The sequence below is a fragment of the Aegilops tauschii genome, chromosome 2 (genome assembly GCF_002575655.3).
Source record: "Aegilops tauschii subsp. strangulata cultivar AL8/78 chromosome 2, Aet v6.0, whole genome shotgun sequence".
Lineage (NCBI taxonomy): Eukaryota > Viridiplantae > Streptophyta > Magnoliopsida > Poales > Poaceae > Aegilops > Aegilops tauschii.
Window position 1 is genome coordinate 465673326 of NC_053036.3, and position 21888 is coordinate 465695213.

Below are 21888 nucleotides of genomic sequence, written 5' to 3' on the forward strand. Positions count from 1 at the left end.
ACCAATATCCAGGATCGCACGGGACTGACTGGGATTCCTCTAGGCGTCGGACTCACTATCAAACTCTTCATCCAGGAGATCGCCTTCGTTAACATCTGGCCAAATCAACAAGCCAGGTGAGTACTATGAAAGTACTCGCAAGACAGTTCGGACATAAGATATAACAAATGTAAACATGAAGCATATGAATAGATTAACAAGTGCGTTCAGACATAGAGATAATGATGCATGGGAAAATAACAGAGAAGTCGGGCGGTAGTCCTCCCGAAATCCCAAAATAAATACTGGGTGCCAAACGAGGGTCTGAATGACTCCTCGAGAGGAAGCTGCAAGAATAATAATACCGGTGCCAAACGAGGGTCTGAATGACTCCTCGAGAGGAAACTGCAAGAATAATAATGCCGCAGTCGGGCGTCGGGGCGACACCTCATAAAGGGCTTATAACAGAAAAAGAAAGACAATGCGTGCCACAGTCGGACGTCTGAGCGACATCGCATAAAGGGCTTATTTTGAAAGTAAGAGACAAACATGCCACAGTCGGACGTCTGAGTGACATCACATAAAGGGCTTATATTGAAAGTAAGAGACAAACATGCCACAGTCGGACGTCTGAGCGACATCACATAAAGGGCTTATATTCATAACATAGTAACTCATGAATCTTAAATCATATCAAGAGAATAATCAGACATGAGATAAACAACCGGGTTAGTCCATCCATAGGAATAACATTCAGCTAAGTTTACTACTCACGCTCGCTTACCGGAAAGAAGAATATACCACGAGGTTACGGCATAGACATGGATACGCTGATCACGTTACTGGACCATGGATACGGTGACTCGGAAGGATTTGACTCTGCAGAGTTTGTACTTTAACCACAGCCAACGGATTTCAGTAGTCACGGGGACTAGTTCCGTTTACGGTGTTTTGGAAGAAACACATCTAACCAGTACACACCCATTCAACAATCCGAAGCCAGGAATCACCCTCGGCAATGTTCAAGAAAAACCTTGAGACGGGGAGGCTACAACCTCGCGTAGCACGGGATCAAATTTCTATACGCGCGCTCTAAGGGGTGCCCCCCTCTCGGTCCCAACCGGAAACACCCATGCCCCCTGACCGGATGACTGGCTTTAATCCAGGGCCATGGAACCATCATCCCGACCCCTCTGTTTGGTGTGTACACGGAAAGAGGTTACCAACTTACTAAACCGCATTCTGGCAGAAAACAAGTGGTAGCACGGAAGGGGAAGAACGATAACGTGACTCCGTCCACGTTAACGTCGGAAATTGTCGGATGACGCAAGGCTGGCATGCTACAACAGTACCACCTTGCTGCCCTTCATGTCACCACATGACTAGGCCATCTCTCATCAGAGATCACAGTAACTTTGGAACACACGGGTAGTTGCCTCACAAGCAACGAGACACTCACCGATACTCATATGCCACGCACAACCTTTCACGCAAACATGCAAAACACCTATCATATCAAAGGTTCAAACATGCTTGCCTGGTTCGGAGAAGCCGGAGTCTAGCTCGGCGAAGTTCGCGGCTCCGTCACCTCTCCCGGAACCTACGGTATAGCGAAAAATGCATACTAACGTGAAAACCAGTGCGTGCATAAAAGTTGTTCCAAATTTTTTCCAAATAAATCCCATAAAAAACTAGACAAAATTATAAGATTGTCAGAAAAAGAATCACTCAAAAATCACTTTTTATTAAAAAGTTATAAGGGTTTCTGTCCAGGGACTCATCTGTAATGAAACAGAAAAGTTCCAGGGGCTTAACTGAGAAAATAGAAAACGCTTCGGAAAGAAACGCGCCAGCCCAAAGAGAAAGCGTATTTGCCCGAAGGCGCCAACAGAAAACGTTTCGAGGGAGAAGAGAATAGAGGCTGACAGGGGGGTCCACATGTCAGGTTTAAAAAGTTCGCCGGCGCCCGAAGACTGCGGTGGTCGCCGGCGTCGAACCACGGTGAGACAGGGAGATCGGAGTGTACCAAGAGCTTCAGCGTGTCCTTCCGCGTCGGTGGGTGGTGGACTCGACCGACGGAGAGCACCACGTCGACGGCGACACTTTCTCCGGCGGACGGCGGCTCGGGTGATGGTGGAGAACTCCAGTGGGTGCTGCAAACTCCGAATTGAAGCGCGTGTCAGGAGAGTGGGTGCATAGGGAAGCTAGTGGCAAGAGTTGAAGGGTGGAGGTGCATGCACGGGAGCGAATCGAGCTGGATCCCATGGCGGGTCGCGGCGGCCGGAGTTGAGGAAGGAGACTTCCTCGGGGCTCTTCCAGTGGCTAGGCAGGGTCTTGGTGGAGTGTAGAGGTGGTGTGGGTACTAGCTGGAGCTCGGGGCCTCTATTTATAGGCAGCTCGAGGGGGTGGCCGTGAACGGGGTTGCTCCGGCGAGCAATTACGGCGAGGCAGTGGCTTGGCGAGGAGTTTAGGTGGCCAGGCAGCATCAGTGAGGTGTACTGGTGCCGTTCCCCCGCTAATCCTGGTCGGTCTTGGCGTAATGGCGCCGGTCCAGGTGGGGTGGCCGCACGGGCACGACGGCGGCAGAGAGCGCGCTCCGCGCCCAGCGGTTCACGACGAGGGTGGCAGCGCGCACTGGGGAGTGGGTGGCCACGCGGCGGCCTCCGGTGGCTTGGGCGGCGCTGGGTGGCGCCGTCTACGCTGCGCCCCTCTCTGGCGGCCGCAAAGCCGCCGCTGCCGTCGGTCACGGGGCGGCGCACCTCCTCCTGCTCGTCGCCGACGTCCGCAAGGTTCCAGGGGATCGTGCGGCGCAGGAACAAGGAGGAGGGGACAGGAAACACGGCGACGCCGAGGCACTAGCGAGATCGACTACGAACACTGAAGAAACGACAGCAACACTGAACTGTTCTCTGAATTTGACTGAACCTGATAGCAACAGTGCCCAGTAGGTGTTCGATGAAATGATTTGGCAAGCAGAAAAAATGTCCTGGAGCTGGGACTTGGTGAGGTGACCTCTCAATGCACCCAGAGGCTGCCTTATTTTTCTCAGAATTTTTGGAGAAGGATTTGAATGAATTTCATCAAATTTGGCAAAACTGGTCCAAACTTGCAGCAAGTATAGTTTGAAAAATTTGAACTGAAGACCAGTGGATCTTCATGGATCTTGGTTGACGGTTCAAAGGACTAGGAAGGGGAATTGGTTTGGGGGCAAAAATCAAAACAGAAATGGTAGCTCCTTTGTAAATCTCCAAGGGCTAGAATAGAAGGCAGAAATTGTTTTGATAAGATTTAAATGGAAAATAAATATATGGGGAGGTTCAACTTGCTGGATTTGAAGTAAATCATGATCCAAAGATAAGGAAAGGTTTATGAGAGTGGATTTGCACTAAGGTCATGGCAAGAGAGATTTGATGAAAGTGGTAAAGGATTATTCCAAAAGCTATAGAGTATTTTTAAAGAAATTTTCAAAAGACATTTTTCCCAAGTGAAAAGCATTTTGGCTTGAGTCCAAAATAAAAAGCAAGAACCTCCAAGACCAAAAACAAGTCTTGGGTGAATCCAAATAAAACTCTTGCCATAAAAAAATATCTTGAAAGGGAGGGTTCTTTTGAAGAAAATTTTTAAATCACCTCCCTCAAGTCAAGTAATTTTTTTGAAAAATGCAAATGAAATTTTTAGGTGTCACAACACCTACCCCCTTAGGAAAAATCTCGTCCTCGAGATTACTGCTGATCCTCAAATAGATATGGATACTCTGCCTGAAGAAAATCTTCCCTTTCCCACGTAGCTTCATCCTCAGTGTGGTTGCTCCACTGAACTCTGAAAAATTTTGTCGTTTTCTGACGGGTCCTCCGTTCAGACACTTCCAATATCTTTACTGGCCTTTCTCTGTAGGTGAGGTCTGGTTGTACATCAATGCTCTCATGAGATACATGCTTCTCCGGGTTACTTACACATTTTCTCAATTGTGAGACATGGAATACGTCATGGACGTCTGACAGCTCCTTGGGTAGGTCTAGTTGGTAGGCTACCGTGCCTCTTCGTGCAACTATACAGAATGGTCCAATAAATCTCGGGGCTAGCTTCCCCTTAATTTTGAACCGTTGCAGGCCCCTCATAGGAGACACTCGTAGGTATACGGAATCACCGGGTTCAAAGTTGACCTCACGATGTTTTTGATCATAGTAGCTCTTTTGTCGGCTCTGTGCTGTCTTGAGTCTGTCCCTGATCTGTTTAACTTTCTCCTCGGCCTCCCATGTTTTGAAGACTTTCATAAAAGTCGCCTATTCACCTGCCCCTCTAGTCGATAACTAGGACTTTCAATTGGTATCAGAGCAAGGTACTCCCTTGTTCTGTGTGATTCGGTTTAACCACCTGGAGTTTTAGCTATGTCGACTACAGGGATAATCAAAGTCTCCGCTGCGTGCCCTGTCTTCGATGGCACTGAATATCCCTACTGGAAGAATAAGATGCGCATGCATCTTGAAGCCATTGATGTCGATCTGTGGTATGTCGTCAAGAACGGCATTCCCAAGACTGGTGAAGGTGTCACCCCTGCTGATGTCAAGAAGTTCATCCAACTAGATTCTACTGCTAAGAACATCATCTGCGGTCATCTGACCAAAGGACAATATGGACATGTGAGTGCTCTGGAAACATCGAAGCTAGTCTGGGACTGGCTCTCCAAGGTCAATGAAGGCGTCTCAACACAAAGAGATCAAAGGATTAGTGTTCTCCGCAACCTGTTCAATCGCTTCAAGAGAAATGACAATGAGAATGTTCAGCTCACGTTTGATCGCCTCACTGACATCACAAATGAGCTTCGTGCTCTCGGCGCCACTGAGATCACTAAGCATGAAATCGTCAAGACGCTACTGAGATCACTTGACAACTCATTCGACACCCTAGCCCTGATGATTCAAGAACGCCCTGACTTCAAGACACTAGATCCGTCTGACATACTTGAGAGGCTCAACACACATGAGTTCCAGCTATCTGAGAAAAGAGATATCTATGGTCCCAACTATGGCCGAACTCGCGCTTTGAAGGCAAAGGCTATTTCCTCATCTGAAGGAGAATCTGACTGCAGTTCCGGTGATCCTGAAGACATTGGAAAGGAGCTTGCTATGCTTGTGAAGAAGTTGCAGAAGTTCACTAGGAAGAAAGACTTCAGAAAGTCTCCACGATCCAGCTCAAGAAATGATGAAGCTTCCACCCATGACCACAAGAAGAGAACATGTCACAAGTGAAAGAAACCTAGTCACTACATCTCTAAGTGTCCACAGTGGGACAATGAGAAGAAAAAGAAGAATAGCAAGGAATATGATTCTGATGACAAGAAGAAGAAGAAGAAATACTCAAAATCTTCTTCCAAGTCCTCTTCCAAGTCTTCATCACACAAGAAGAGTTCATCTGGCAAGGCTCGTGCTTTTGTTGGCAAGGAGATGGATTCAGAGGAGGAGTCTGCTTCTGAGGAGGCAGAGGTGGAGTCTGAAGAGGAATCTGATTCTGGTGTTGCTAGTCTGGCTTTAGCTACAGCATACGTCGCCAAGTCCATCTTCAACACTGAAGATAATGGCTCCATCACCAACGCTGGTAACAATGACAAGGATGACTCTGCTCCCACCTACTGCTTCATGGCACGCGGTGCCAAGGTAAACTCACGCGATGCCTACTTTCAAACCTCAAGTGAAGATGACTCTGATTGTGAATCCAAACCCAGCTATAAAACACTTGCTAAAATTGCTACTGAACAACAGAAAGCAATGGAACATATTCAAAAACTGTTAGACAAAAGCGATGACCTGTTGGATGCTGAAATGACTCGATCTCAGTCCTTAATTGAAGACATAAAAAATCTTCATGTTAAGTATGAGGAACTTGAAAGTCGTCATGAAACGCTCTCAACAACTCATGAAAAGCTTTCCTATGATTATCTTCAAAGGAAGCAAAAACTTGAGAAATTGAGGGCTTCTCATGAAGATCTTCAAAAAGAAAATGAGTCACTTCGCGCTCAACAGATCAGTCCCGCTTAGGAACGATTTGAACCACCATGTCTAAAATGCCTTGAGCGTGATAACGCTACTTCTGTTGCTGAATGCTCTACTGCTGCTACTGTTGCAATATCTTCGACTGTTAATGTGGTAACTAACCCCTCTGCGGAGGATACCTTTGTTGTTGCTAATGAGAATGCTAGGTTGAAGACATTGCTTGAGACAGGGATGTACAAAAGTCTCAAAGGGCATCAGACACTATGTGATGTCCTCAAAAAGCAGATTCTGAACCGAAACCCTAGGAAAGAGGGTGTTGGGTTCGAGAGGAAAATGAATGTTGATGGTTCTTACTGGAAGCCTGAGAAGTACCCCAAAAATACATGGGTTGCTGCAAAGGGACCTTCAGTGGATCCATCCACCTTATCTGGATTCACTTGCGCTAACCCAATTATCATTGATTAATCTTTTGATGCAAACTATAAACTGTTTAAGAATCAGAATGGTGAAGTGTTTGCCAGGTATATTGGTACTAACTGCAGGAATGGACCACCTATGAAGAAGATCTGGGTGCCTAAACAGTGTCTTGAGAATCTTCCTGTGAATGTCATCATGACACCACAAGAGAAGAAGACAAACCCTAGACCTAAGGCTTCATACGGCCCAAAGGCTTCATACAGACACAGGACTCATACGAGTCACCCTAACGCCAATGTTTTGCAGGAAAATCATAGTCAGATGTATGAATATGAGCGTATTTCTTCAAATCGCTATGTTCATAAGACTAAGAATTTTTCTACCTATTCATATGAGTATTATTCACCACCTGCAAGGCTATTTGCTAGGGCTTCAAAGCCGAAGTTCTCAGATGCTGCACTTAGACTCATTGCTTCGAAGCCACCCCTGAAAATGTGTGTCGTTAAGAACACTTAACTCTCTTCTGCAGGAAAAGGTCTCTAGCCGGAAATCAAAGGCCTCCAATGCTATTGCTGGGGACCTAAAACACATTACGGGACGCAAGATAAAATGCCTAAATGGTCTTACTATGTATTTTGTTCCTGAATCGCTTGCCAGTCATCCTATCAGTCCTAACCTTGATACGAGCTTTGATAATCCTCTTGTGCATCAAATGTTTATGCTTCAAGATACTCTTTGTGAAGCCTATCCTCCTAACTGTACTGTAGGGTATCACACCTCGTGCTTCAGAATGGATTATGGACAGCGGATGCACTATTCACATGACTGGTGATCGAAGTCTTCTCATGGACTCAACCTTACGTCCATCTGACAAAAGTCACATCACATTTGCTGACACTGGTAAAAGCAAGGTATTGGGCCTAGGTTGAGTTGCAATATCAAGGGATCAGCACATGGATAAAGTAATGCTTGTTGAATCCCTTGGTTTCAACTTAATGTCTGTCTCAATGCTTTGTGACTTAAACATGATTGTGCTACTTGGAAAATATCGTTGCCTTGTACTAATGGAATCTGATAAGTCTCTAGTCTTCGAAGGGTATCGGAAAGATGATCTGTATATGGTAGATTTCTCAGCAAGACCACAGATGGCCGTATGTCTTCTAGCAAAAGCATCAGAGTGCTGGCTCTGGCATCGGAGGCTAGGGCATGCTGGCATGAGGAACCTGTACACTCTCGTGAAGAAGAAACACGTCATAGGCATCGAGGGCGTCAAGTTCAAGAAAGATCATCTATGTGGTGCCTGTGAAGCTGGGAAGATGACAAGGGCCAAGCATCCCTCGAAGACAATCATGACTACGTCTCAACCCTTCGAGCTGCTTCACAAGGACTTATTCGGTCCCACTCACTACTCTACTCTCACTGCAACTGCTTGTCTCTATGGTTTCGTTATTGTTGATGATTATTCAAGATATACTTGGGTGCACATAATCCTCTACAAGACTGAAGTGCAGGATGTCTTCAGACGATTCGCCAATCGTGCCATGAACAACTATGGCATCAAGATCAAGCATATCAGAAGCGACAACGGCTCAGAGTTCAAGAATACCGGCCTCGACCTTTATCTTGATACCTTGGGCATCACTCATGAGTTCTCTGCTCCATACACACCTCAGCAGAATGGCATCATGGAGCGCAAGAACAGAACTCTTATCGAGATGGCTCGAATGATGCTTGATGAATACAAGACTCCAAGAAAGTTCTGGCCTGAAGCCATTGATACTGCATGCCATGTCATCAACCATGTTTATCTTCACAAGCTTCTGAAGAAGACATCCTATGAGCTTCTAACTGGTAAGAAGCCAAACGTCAGCTACTTCAGAGTATTTGGTGCTAGGTGCTGGATCAAGGATCCACATCACACTTCAAAATTTGCACCGAAAGCACATGAAGGTTTTATGCTTGGTTATGGAAAGGATTTGCACTCCTACAGAGTCTTCAACCTCTTTCACTATAAAGTGGTTGAAACTGTAGATGTGCGGTTCGATGAGACTAACGGCTCGACAACTGAGCACCTACCAAATGTGCTAGATGAAGTACCTCCTAGTGAATCAATCAAGCAAATGGGAACCGGAGAGATCATACCTTCGGAGGCCCGGGCTGAAGAGGAACTTATCATTTCTGCACCTAATCAACCTGAAGACAATGCTCAGCCTGAAGCCAATCCTCAGATTGAAGACAATGATCAGCAAGAGCAAAATCTTCGTCTATTTCATCCTCGTGTTGCAAATGAAGTACAGATTGAGAAGATAATTGATAGTATCAATGCACCCGGTCCACTCACTTGTTCAAGAGCAACACAGCTAGCAAATTTCTGTGGGCACTTTGCATTTGTCTCAATCTCTGAACCCAAGAAAGTTGCTGAAGCTTTTATGGAACCTGAATGGATTCAAGCCATGCAAGAAGAGCTTCAATAGTTCAAGCTGAACAATGTATGGGAATTGGTCAAGCGTCCTGACCCTCGCAAGCACAACATAATAGGCACCAAATGGATATATCGCAACAAACAAGATGAGCATGGTCAAGTTGTCAGAAACAAGGCACGTCTCGTTGCTCAAGGATATACTCAAGTTGAAGGAATTGACTTCGATGAAACATTTGCTCCAGTGGCTAGGCTTGAAGCCATTCGCATACTGCTAGCCTACGCAAATCATCATAACATCCTTCTGTATCAAATGGATGTGAAGAGTGCCTTTCTCAATGTCAAGATTGAAGAAGAAGTGTATGTTGCACAACCACCTGGCTTTGAAGATCCAAAACATCATGATATGGTTTACAAGCTCAACAAAGCACTGTATGGCCTCAAACAAGCCCCTCGCGCTTGGTATGACACACTCCAAGACTTCCTGAAGAGCAAAGGCTTCAAACCTGGTTCTCTAGATCCAACACTCTTCATGAAGACATATGATGGAGAACTATTTGTATGCCAAATCTATGTGGATGATATTATCTTCGGTTGCACTAACCAGAAATACAGTGATGAGTTTGGTCACATGATGCAAGAGCAATATCAGATGTCCATGATGGGAGAGCTGAAGTTCTTTCTCGGTCTTCAAATTCGTCAGCAAAGCAATGGCATCTTCATATCTCAAGAAAAATACCTCAAAGACTGCCTGAAAAAGTTTGGAATGCAAGACTTCAAAGGCTACACGACGCCAATGCCAACCAAAAGTCATCTAAGTCCCAACGCCAATGGTAAAGAGTTCGATCAAAAGGTATACCGCTCCATGATCGGTTCTTTACTTTATTTATGTGCATCTAGGCCAGATATCATGCTTAGTGTTTGCATGTGTGCCCGATTCCAAGCCGCACCAAAGGAATCGCATCACTTAGCTGTGAAGCGAATTCTTCGATATTTGGCTTACACCCCAACACTAGGATTGTGGTATCCAAAGGGCTCGGAGTTTGATTTAGTTGGATTTTCGGATGCTGATTATGCTGGTGACAAGGTGGATCGCAAGTCTACATCAGGCACATGTCACTTTCTGGGTCGATCTCTTGTATGTTGGTCTTCAAAGAAGCAGAACTGTGTATCTCTCTCCACTGCTGAATCGGAATACATTGCTGCTGGATCTTGCTGCGCTCAGCTTCTGTGGATGAAGTGAACACTCAAGGACTATGGCATTCATCTGAAGAATGTGCCACTCTACTGCGACAATGAAAGCGCTATCAAGATTGCAAACAACCCAGTCCAGCACTCTAAGACTAAGCACATTGAAATTCGTCATCACTTTCTCAGAGATCATGTTATGAAGGAAGATATTGATATCATTCACGTCAAGACAGAAGAGTAGTTGGCTGATATCTTCACAAAGCCCTTGGATGAGAAAAGGTTTTGCAAGTTGCGGTGTGAGCTAAATATCTTGGAATCCTCAAATGTCCTATTATTAGGCACACATCCTAACACTTGTGCATTTTGATGACTTAGATGTGCAACACATGAAGTAATGTATATCTTCAAATCGATGAAGACATACACTCTAAGCGTGAATACATTAATGCGGAATTTGACTTCGGAGCGCCACGATAATTTTGCGCCGTGTCTGGGCCTAATACTTCCCATACGGTAGGTAACGCCACCACCAAACTCTTGTTTGAAGTGTTTCCCTTGGCGTTACGATTGCAAAGTCTTCACATTTGATTTGTCTTCAACATTGATTTGAGTTCATGATTATCTTCACTATGTTGATTTGGTCTTCACTCTGTTATATACACATATTGTGTTCTGTCCTCTACAGCATTCACTTATAGCTATGTCTTCTTGTTTGAATCTTTTGACCTAAGTGAATGTGATCGGACCCTAACCTCTTCTATGCTTCTACCTCAAATTCTGTCTATCCAAATCATATGCATTATGTTGAAACTGTTGAATGTCTTCTCTGCGTCCTTGTCAGCAGAAGATAAAGAGACAATCATTAAATCCGTTTTAAATACTCAACCCTTATTGCCTGAAACCCGGAGAAGCCGGAATGACCACCCCGACAATCCAGGCGTGCGTGGGAACATGGAACAACTTCCAATATGTTGCATGCTTGCCACGTGTCCCTCAGATGTGAACCACCAGGGGCACCTGCGTAATTGCGCTGTGCCGTCCCTTTCCTTATAAATACCCATCACATCTCGGTCAAAAATTCTTCTTCCATCTCGCCACCTCTCGCAAACCCTAGCGCCTCTGCTAGCTCTCGACGATGCCGGCGACGAAGCGCTTAGCTGCCGCGACTTCTCCGACGCCATCCTCACGCCGGCCGCGGACCTCGTCCTCTCCGCCGTCGCCGTAGGTGTCCTCCGTCGCCAAGCTAGGGCACGGAAGATAGAACTGCTCAGCCTCCAACTTCGCTCCGTCTAGCAGTTCTTCGTGTGGTAATTAAAACTCAATTTTTACCATTTTTTCGATCTGATAGATTCATCCTTCCTTACCAAAAGCGGTTTCTAGATCTCGAAAGTTGAATCTATCTCCTTTTGCATCTCATACAATGCCTAGTCTATTCACTTATGCTTCTTTACAAGTTAGATTCCTCACTTGTACTTATTCTTAGATTTGTACAAATCTGGAACCAACTCTCATCAGATAAGTGAATGTCTTCGCGTTGTGAGGTCAATGTCTTCAAACTGATTTATCTTCAAAATCTTCTGAGAATGCATATGACCTCTTCCCCTTCCCTCGCACCTCTAATGCTGTCACAGGTACATGTCCGTGGGAGAATCCCTTGGTTCTCATAGTCTATATTCGTTTGCAGAATTCTTACAGAGTCACATGACTTCTCCTGAAGCCAGTTCTTCTCTGTCCAGTCGTCGGAAGCCCTTGCAAGTACTGAAGCCTTTCTGATTAAGCTTCATGGCCACCGAAAAATCAACAAGAAAGGGTGGCAGACAGCGCCGTGGGAACACTTCCAAGGATTTGCCTCCAGATTTGCACGAGCTGTACAAAACAGACCCAGAGGAAACCTATACTGGACGCAAGAATCGAATCCAATGGATTCGCAGATATTAGGCAGAGGAATGGTTCAAGTATCGATTCGTCACAGAAGAGTATGTAGAGAAGAATGCCATCAAGGCACCCTGGGGTGATATTTTGTACAAAAATCTTCCTCCCAGGACCCAGGCTGAAGCTATTGAGCAAGGATTCTATCCATGCATGGTCGCGGACCACAGCCAGAGGATGCTGACCCTTCTTCTCTGCTATGGTGCAGTGAAGACAATCTATTCAACCACAACTACCAGTTGGTAAGAATCTGCTGTAAAGAACAAGAAGGAATTCGGCTGTGACTTCAACCCTGGTCCATCTGCTCCTCGGAAAGATGGGACCCGTGAAGCCAATCAAAATAGCATCGGCCCCTTCTACAACCTCGATGGCCTCCTCACTTACATTGCCATTCAACGAGCAAAAGTGGATCATTCTGATGATGATGCTGACACTGATGATGCTCCAGCTCCTCCTCCTAAGCCGCAGAAGCAAAAGAAAGCTAAGGCTTCCAAACCAACTGATGCCTCATAAGCTTCTCGAGTGAAGCCATTGGCAACTGCCCCTCCTGCTCCAAGTAACACCTCTGAATATCTCTCTCGCATCTCCAAGAAGCGTGAGAAGTCATAGAAAATTGTTCAAAGATCCAGTCAAGCACTCACACCAGCTGCCATTCTGAGGAATGAATTTGAAGCCATTGATCTGTCTTCAGATGAGGAATTTGGTAATGATGCTCTTGAGCAGCTGATAAAGAGCAAGCAAGAGGCGGAGATCTTCAATGATCTGCCCCTTTTCGATGTGAGCATTTTGAAAAAATTCATTGATGAGTGGTTCGACAATCAAGATCTCAGCTTTGATGATCTTCAGCTTCCCATTGGCATCAGCGTCGCCTTCCAAGGCGCAATTGCTCCTGAGCTGGATCTGGCTCAGCGAATTGTTGAATTGAAGAACAAGATTGACTTTGAGAAAGAGCAGTTCAAGAAGCATGTGGCCGAGCTTAGGGTGGCTGATGTTCAGAAATTCAAGCTGATGCTAAATGATCTCAAGGAGGCGTTTCGAAAGAAACGCGAAGAAGCCAAAGGCTCAAGAGAGCGCATGAAGAATCTTGCTGCCAAGTGTGTTCAAGCTTACAATGAAGCTGAGAAGCGCAAGGCACTTGGGCGTCTAGGCATTCACCCCACGATGGCTGCCAAAAAGAAGAAGAAGTCAACTGTGGCCCCAACTGAAGCTCCAAGGCAGGAAGAACCTCACATTGTCTTCCCAGCCAGCATGAAAGGCTCGAAGCCTAAGGCCCCATCAGTGGCTTCAGAACAAAAGAGAACCAAGGCAGCTGAAGCCGACGCCAGAAAGCGGAAACTCAAGAACACCATTGATAATGCTCCTCCCACCAAGAAGAGAAAGACCAAGAAGAGAGATCGGGATGCTCCCAAAGAGCCCCTTGTTATCGAACCCATTGCTTTTGCTCATCCTGCAACTGAAAATCAAGAGCGTCAGTTGATAGTTCATGAGCCTGCTTCCACAGAGGCTCCTGAAGCTGAAGAAACTCCAGCCGTTGATCCAGTCACGGCTGAAGACATTGGTCCCCACGACAATGTTGAAGATGATGAAGTCCTTCCTCAAATTGAACGCCCAACGGTATCATCGCCTGTTCTCACGAACAGTGAGCTCATCAGTATTGGTTGTCCCTTGACGCCAATCTCCCAGGATGCCTCATGGGCTGATCGCCCCCAACCAGCAACTCCAAGCCAAGACTCACCAAGTACACCCCGTCCTTCACCTGCACCAGTCATCAGCCCAATTGCGATTGACGACAACTACATGGAGACTACACCATCACCAAAAGTGTCGCCCGTGTTTCAACGGCTTCGCAAAGGCCTAAGGCCATCTGTCTCCATGACAACCATCACAGAAGAAGACTCCAACCAGTCCAGCTCAGTGGCACGTCAAGTGTTCGCTGAAGATAATCCTTCTGTGACGGTCCCAGTGTCTGAAGCAAATGCTTCTGAAGACAATCCGGCTGCATTAGCCGATGAAAGACAAGGAGAAGAAGAGCGTGTTGCTACTCCCCCTACCACCCAAGGAGTTGTTCAAGAAGAGAACTTGTCTGTGCCCGACCCTCCAGCTACTCAAGTGGAGGTTGAGAATCCTGAGGCGGCCACCAAAAACACTACTGAAGCCAATGACGTTGTCATGGCTGAAGACAATGTGGAGCCTGCAATGAACACTGTGCATGAAGCCAATGATGCACCTGCAACAAATGTGCAGCCAGACGCCCCTACAAATGCCATTGCTCCTGTTCCGCCTCCAAGGCCACACACAATTGAGCGAGCATTCTACCAAGGCGAGCTTGTCACAGTAAGATGGCCAATTCTGGTTCCCCCGCCTGCTCCTGGACCTTAGTTCTACTATCATGTGGAGCACATGCCTCAGGTTCAGAAGCCAAAGCCGAGGTTGCCAAGGTTTCCAGGTACTACATCTGCACCAGGATCGTTCAATATCAATGGCTTCATTGCACACAACACCTTCTTTGATAGCGACAAGAACCCCTATACCAAGCCAAAGATTTCATCTGATCGGTTCTGGAGCTATCAGCAGCGCAGCTACTACTCATGCCTTCTATACAATCAAGGTCACATATTCCCACATATGCGTCTTGACACTGAAGCCATAACTGGCCTGCCCTGTTTAGAAGAAGCGCCGGATTGCTTCAGAGAGGCTGGCCTATTGCAGTTTGTCACTGACAAGGAACACTGGAATGAAGAATTGCTGCTCCAATTCTATGCCACCCTCCATATTCGTGGCTACAACAGGGATCCGAAGACATGGGTCCTTGAGTGGATGACAGGCAATGTCCATCATGAAGCCAAAGCTCTTGATGTCATTGAGCTCACTGGCCTGCCCACTCCAGGTGATCTGTTTGAACCTAGTTGTCAGCTTCACCGTGATGCTTTGGAAAGCATTTTCCAGAAGCCTGAACCCAACATGAGCCAGATGCTCAGCATGATGAAGCCTTTGCCTCCAGATGCTGAATATCCTAAGGAGTTCTTTGTTGAAGACCTTGAGTATCTGCATCACACCATCTACCACATCATACGGCGAACTCTTTGGCCCATCAAAGGAGATTCTCAAAATGCAAAGCTTGAAGGTGCAATGAAGACTTTGGTCTTCCATATTCTCCATGGCAAATGCTTCAATGCTCAAGACTTCTTTATCCGCCAACTTGCTGCATCAGGCTCCGACATCTTTGGTCTGAAGTTCTATGCTCCCTGGGTTATGCGTCTGATCAAGCTCCACTCTGCTTTCAACTATCAGCCCTCTGCACGTAACCATATTATCCTTTTGCCAGAGGTTGACATGTCCGTTGAAGCCATCTACCCAGAGCCTACCAAGGAGCCAATTTATCTTCACAATGCTGATCACCAAAGCTTCACTCAGCCCATCGAAGGAGTTCTGGCTACCACTCATGTTTATCCTTTGGCTGGTACTACACGTGCACCTCACCGTGCCCAAACTGAAGCCACTGAAAACACTATTGCTCAACAGCCTCGCAAGCGATCTCGTGTTCTCAACGACCGAGAGCTTCTCGTTGCCCTTCATCAGAAACAAGATAAGCATCATGACTGGCTGAAGTGCCAGATGCAAAGCCTCTTGGTGGATGTAAACAGGATTCACAACCTTGCCACCAAGAATGCCTTTATCTCTCATGAAACCTGTCGGCAGACATGGAAGGGGCTGACTCTTATGTGTTTTGAAGATGATCTTCACCATGATGGCTTCTCTGAACGATTCAAGTTTGACACGACACCTCCCAGAAAGGCTGTACTGCGACGAACTCCATCTCTTGAAGACTCCGAGTACTCCTCCTCTGCTGCGACAATAAATGCCAGAGTCATCGATGATGAAGACGATGCTACTTCACCACCTCCATCGTCAGCACGTGTCAACACTGCACCAAGTTCGTCTGCACCAACAAACCTCAACGACGACCCTGCTGCCTCACCTACTCCTCATGGGAACGAGTAGAGACTATGTCTTCAAACCTTTTTGGTCTTTACTGACAAAAGGGGGAGAAGCATATGTTGATAGCCTTCAAGCGGGTCCATATGGGTGGTCGCTATACTTTTGCCAAGTGCTTACAACTCTCATTTTTTGATACATTTGGTTCTTTGAGTTGTAACACTTAAACTTGATGGTCGTCTGCTACGTTTTCTGCTATTCTGTGATGCGATGATAAATTCCGCATATGCGATGATAAATCCCGCATGAAGTCATATTGCAGACGTCCATTTTTCATTATGCATGTCATTATCTTTGCTATATGATTTAATGCATGATGAATTGCCCATAAGTTGAAGAGGATCTCCACAAGTACAACCTGCCATGTGCATTTGCATTCCAAAAGCAAAATACTTATATGCACAACTTCAGGGGGAGCCTTTTGCTACTTATGAAGACAATACCTAAAATCCCTTTCAATTTCACATGCTTTTATCCCCGTTGAAAACTTCAACCAGTTTGTCATCAATCACAAAAAAGGGGGATATTGTAAGTGCATCTAGTGCCACCCCTAGTTAGTTTTGGAGTATTGACGACAAACCTGGTTGAGGGACTAATGTGTTTGTGAGAATTGCAGGATAACATAGGTAGTGGTCCCTCAAAGATTCGGTTTACCTACCGGAGATGACCCCTAAAAATGTATGAAGACATTGAAGACGATGGTGGTATGTGAAGATATTCACATTGAAGACTATGACGTGAGAAGACATCGCGTGAAGACTTTGGAGCGCCAAGACTTAGCTTTTTCGTTGTTCATTTTCTTCTTTGTTGAGTCATAGGAACCACCGTACTGTTAAGTGGGGTCCAAGTGAACAAAGTCAGAGTGAATGAAGTGATGCTCAACCAAACCCTATGTCTTCGAGCGAAGACAATGAGAGCAAATCTTATCCAAAGTCGGATGAGTCAGCTTTACTTGTAGCCCAAGTCAAACTGCCGCGTGTGTTTGAAATCTGACCGTTGTGACACGTGTTAGTTCCTTAGTGACCCAGTGTCATTTCGGACAAATTAGGTCGGGTGGCCTTGTGGCTATAAATAGCCCACCCCCTACACCATAAATTGGTGGCTGCTCAGAGTTAGTACACGGCTTTTGTCGTTTGAGAGCAACCCACCTCCGAAGAGTTTGAGAGAGAGAAATCCTTGAGAGGACAAAGCCCAAAACACCCAGAGCCTAAAGAGTGTGTTTGGCATCACTGAAGTCTTTCTTTCTGCGTGACCTGAAGACTTATTACACTTGAGGACTGTGAATCCTCCAGCCGGTTAGGTGTCGCGTTCTGAGCATCCAAGAGTCATTGTGGATTGCCGGTGAACGAAGTCTGTGAAGGTTTGGAAGTCTACCTTGAAGACTTACCAGAGTGATTGGGCGGGGACTAGGTGTCCTTAGCTCAAGGGGAATAAGGTGAAGACACGGTCTTCTGAGTTAAATCTTAGCCTCCCCAACCAGACGTACAGTTGTCACAGCAACTGGAACTGGTCGAACAAATCATTGTCTTCTCCAAGCTACTGGTTTCATCTCTCACCCTTCTTTACTTACAGTTCGTCTTCGTGAAGTCATTGCATGCTTACACTATCGGTTTGACTTCACTGTGTGTCTACTTGTTCTGATTGGCTTCATACTATCTTCCATCCTGATCCTTACTACCTAGCTGCTATTAGTCTTCGTGCTTTAGCTTCATACTTGCTTGACTATGGCTTGTCTAGTGTAGTCTACCTTCCGCTGCATGTTTATAGGTTCACTTCTATTATTTGTCTTTGAAACTCCCATGTTTTGAAGACTTTCATAAAAATCGCCTATTCACCCCCCTCTAGTCGATAACTAGCACTTTCAGGAGGCCAACCGCCGGCCTCCACGATCGCACGCAATGATGTTTTTCTCTGCATGCGAAAGAGTCTCGTCAAGTCAAAGGGTTGCCGAGGCAGTGCGTGGGGAAGGGGAGACGCCGACGTCCCATCAATCGCCAGGCGTCAACCGAGGCCGCAGGCGGTTAGGGCTCGCGGCGCTCCGCACTTGCCCTTTGGCTTCGCCTCGAAGCCAAGTTCGAGCGCGCCTTGGGCCCCGGGGCTACTGTCTGTGTTCTGGGAATGGGGGTACCCAGACTTGCCTGCCTGCGGCCCACGACGTGGCTGCTTCAACGGCCCGGTACTGCCCAGCTTCAGCAAAAAAAACCAGGACCCTCGCGAGGGGCCAAGCCTCGCGAGGCGGACGACACCAAGACCTCCCTAGGGGCGGCCTCCCCAGGTAGGAACTCGAGGAGCGGAGATATCTATACAAGCTGCACCTCACGAGGTTCATATGATGTGAGCCGTGACAACCAAGGCCAGGCGGGCGCCAGTGGGTGGAGTGTACCAATTTCCTCTTTGGTGCTAAGGAGGCAAGCGCAGGCGCGGGGTCCCGAGGAATCAATCAAAGCATTCCATATCGGTGCAACAAGACCAAGACCGCCAGGACGGCAGGACACAGGTCATCATGGAGCCCACTATAGCGTCACCACCAGAGGCTTTTGCAGGTGAAGACTACTTTTGTCAGGATAACTTGTACTAGTTGTCTCCCTTTGAATTTGGCCGTTGTGGGATCCCTTCCGGCCTACATTTGGGAAGAGGACCAAGGCCACTATAAATAGGACATAGCCACCACCATGGAGGATGATGGATCATCGGATCCATTCCACCCTGACTAGCTCACCAGCTCATCTTTTTTCACGAATACGCAAAAGGCTTGCGTATCATTGCATTGATAGGTAGAAAAGAGTGTTAACAACATTTACAGGAACAACCTTTGACGAGCACGATCACGCAGCGCGGCGTGAGTCACGAGGTTGTGCATACAACAGAAAGGGGTGTACACATCCCCAAAGCAGAAAAGAACTACTCGTCGGGCAGGATGAGGCCGAGTCCTAGGGTGCCCGCATGAGCCCAGCCACGGGCTTCCTCCCTGATCGTCGCCAAGGTCGTGGAGATGGATGGTCGGGCAGCGTCGAAGACACATGCGTTGCGTTGCTTCCAGATCTCCCATGCGATGCAGTAAGGCCAGGGTGGTGAAGCCACGTCGTAGGCAAGTGGGTATGGTGGCAGCCGAAGCGGCCAGCCAATCGATGAAGGGGGTTTCTGCGGTGGGGGTGGACACTGGCAACCGACACCTAGCGAGGGATTCATACCAAACCTGTCTAGAGAATGGACAGCCCGAGAGGAGGTGAGCCATGGTTTCTGTAGCTTGGTCGCAAAGGGGGCAAACGGAACCATGGGGGAGGCCGTGCCTGGCTAGGCGCTCCACCTTCCAGCACCGATCCCTGAGTGCGAGCCAGAAGAAGATCTTCACCCGAAGAGGAGCCCAAGGGCACCAGATGAGCCGCCAATGGGGGAGCTCAGTGGAGCCGAAGAACATGGCGCTGTGGCAGGAGCTCGCAGAGTATGCACCATTCGTAGTCCATCGCCACGTGAGCGAGTCCGAGAGAGTAACCTAACGCAGCCACTACCAAAGGTGGACGTACTGAAACAGAGCCGCCGGCCCCAAGGACCCAGAGATGTCCCGCGCCCAAGAGCGATCGGCAAGGGCATCGCGAAACGAAGGGATCTTGCACCGACGTCGCGACACCTTGGCGAAGATTAGCAGGGCGAGCTCCGCAATAGACATGATGTCGAGCCAAGGGTCAACCCAGACGCGGCAGGAGCGGCCGTCTCCGAGGGCCCATGACGTGGCAGCACGGAAGATGGCCTGGGTCTCAAGGCAGCTCGGCATGTGCAGGTGGTGCCAATGCCGGGAAGGATCTGTCGCTTGGAGCCATAGCCAACGAGTTCGGAGCGCAATCCCTGCACGCTGGAAGTCTGGGATGCCAAGGCCTCCGAGCGAAATAGGGCGACAGACCGTGCACCAATTGAAGAGCAAGTGGCCTCCGTTGGCCTCCTTGCGTCCGCGCCAGAGAAAGGAACGGACCAATCGGTTCAGCTGCTTTAGGATGGGTGGAGTAAGAGCCATGGCCATCATGATGTGCAGCGGCATGGCCCCGAGGACGTGGCGAGCAAGAGCCAACCTCTCTCCCTTGGAGAGCAAGGAAGCCCACCAAGGCGATAGCAAGGAAGCCCAGCAAGGAAGCTCACCAGCTCATCGAGCACAAGAACACCTCACGTCCTGAGGCTGTTCCACCACTGTACTAGGTCATCCTCAGCCCCTCGAGGCAATCCACCACAAAGCTACAGTAGGGTATTACACCGCAAGGTGGCCCAAACCAAGATAAAACTGCCATGTCTCTTGTTCGTTGGGTTCGTCTAGCTAGGCCGTGGATTCGGTGAGCAGGCAGACTGGGGAGGACGAGTTCTTCGCATGCACCCCAGAGTTCGAACCTCTCAAGGGTCTGTGGAACCCTGAATCTGACACGACTGTTGTTTTCCATCTAGGTTAGTTTCATCCCATGGCTATATGCTCACTGTTCAGGATATGGGTAGTTGGTACCATATAGGCCGGGGCTGATAAGGGACTACTCGGTGAATCGGACTTTTAACTGAATATATCTGCAACCCATTTATCGTTAGGTTAACTAGGGCCTTATGTAATATATCTGAGGCTACATAGCAACATGCACTATACTTAATGTCTAAATATGCAACCCTAGGCTACATAGCAACAAGGAAGAGTGTTACATTAATGTTCCGATGATGTCTAGATATACGTAGAAGAGCAGCAGCAACAACAACAACAAAAACAACAACACAACCCTGTTTGGACTTTGGATACTCAACTTAGCTAGAGGTTAGAGTTAGTTTCTAGCTCATGACTAACCCTGAACTAACTCCATCCAAAGAGTTGTTTGGATGGCAGGGTTAGATTGGCAATAAATGCACTAGGAAAACTAGCTCCAATTAGCACCCCTTGGCACTACTAGGAAAAAGGCTATAGATAATATAGACACTAATGGCGCACCACACATGTGTTGTGCCACTGCTATATAGCAGTGGCACACCATGTGCAGGTGCGCCATTAGTGTCCATCACACTAATGGCGCACCACACCCACGGTGCGCCACTACTGACAAACTTTTTTTTAATTTTTCCAAAACTAGTAATGGCGCACCAGGGCACAGTGCGCCATTACTAGTTTTAACTAGTAATGGCACACCACCCACACCGTGCGCCACTCCTAACAATTTGTTTTCCTTTTTTTCATAACTAGTAATGGTGCACCAGTGTATAGTGCGCCATTACTAGTTCAAACTAGTAATGGCGCACCACACACACGGTGCGCCACTACTAACAATTTTCTTTTTTGCAAAACTAGTAATGGCGCACCACCTAACTGGTGTGCCATTCGTAACCAGGGTTACTAATGGCGCATTTGTAGGTGGTGCGCCATTAGTAACCTGGGACCAGCTAGATATTTTGGACAGCCACACCTACCACACTCACATTCCCCACTTTATTCTCTCCACCTCCTCCTCCAAGCTTGTCTCGGCTGCCTCCTCCTCCTCACCTCATTTGCACCATAGATTCATCCAAATTAAGTGGTTAAATTACCTTTTTTGATAGGTAAGTAAGGGGAAAGCTTTCTTTATGTTGTAGATCTACTTTTTTCTCCCTCCAACAACGTGCACATGCACTTTTTGTGGCCTAGCTAGATCTATGTATGTTTGTGGTGTTTCATATGTTTGTGGTGTTGCATATATGTTTGTGTTTGCAGGTACCGGTATTTGAAATGCGATAGTTGCCAATATTTTGCCGGAATGTTAATTCATTTCAGTATCAGCGAGAATTTTGGCACTATGCATTCTTTTCGGTCCTATTTTTAGGCAAAGTCATGCCAAATTTTTTCTTGGTTCTAAAATATCGTTTTGCTCTACCCCGCAGGCGACCATGGTCCGCATGATGACCGAAGGCATCGTGAATAGGTTTTTGAGCTCCGCGAAGGCCGAGATGCTTCAAAAGAACGAGACAGAGATAAGA

General features: G+C 47.2%; 1 protein-coding gene across 1 annotated transcript; it reads right to left on the minus strand.

Annotated features, from left to right (window-relative positions):
- Positions 1–19426: 19426 nt before the first annotated feature.
- LOC141041124 (uncharacterized) lies at positions 19427–19954 on the minus strand. The gene has a single exon (XM_073507234.1). It carries the CDS (start codon positions 19952–19954, stop codon positions 19427–19429), a length of 528 nt encoding a protein of 175 aa, XP_073363335.1.
- Between the last annotated feature and the right edge of the window lie 1934 nt (positions 19955–21888).

Coding starts and splice junctions, on each gene's coding strand:
- LOC141041124 (XM_073507234.1), bottom strand. CDS start 19,954: ATGCCGCTGCACATCATGATGGCCATGGCTCTTACTCCACCCATCCTA.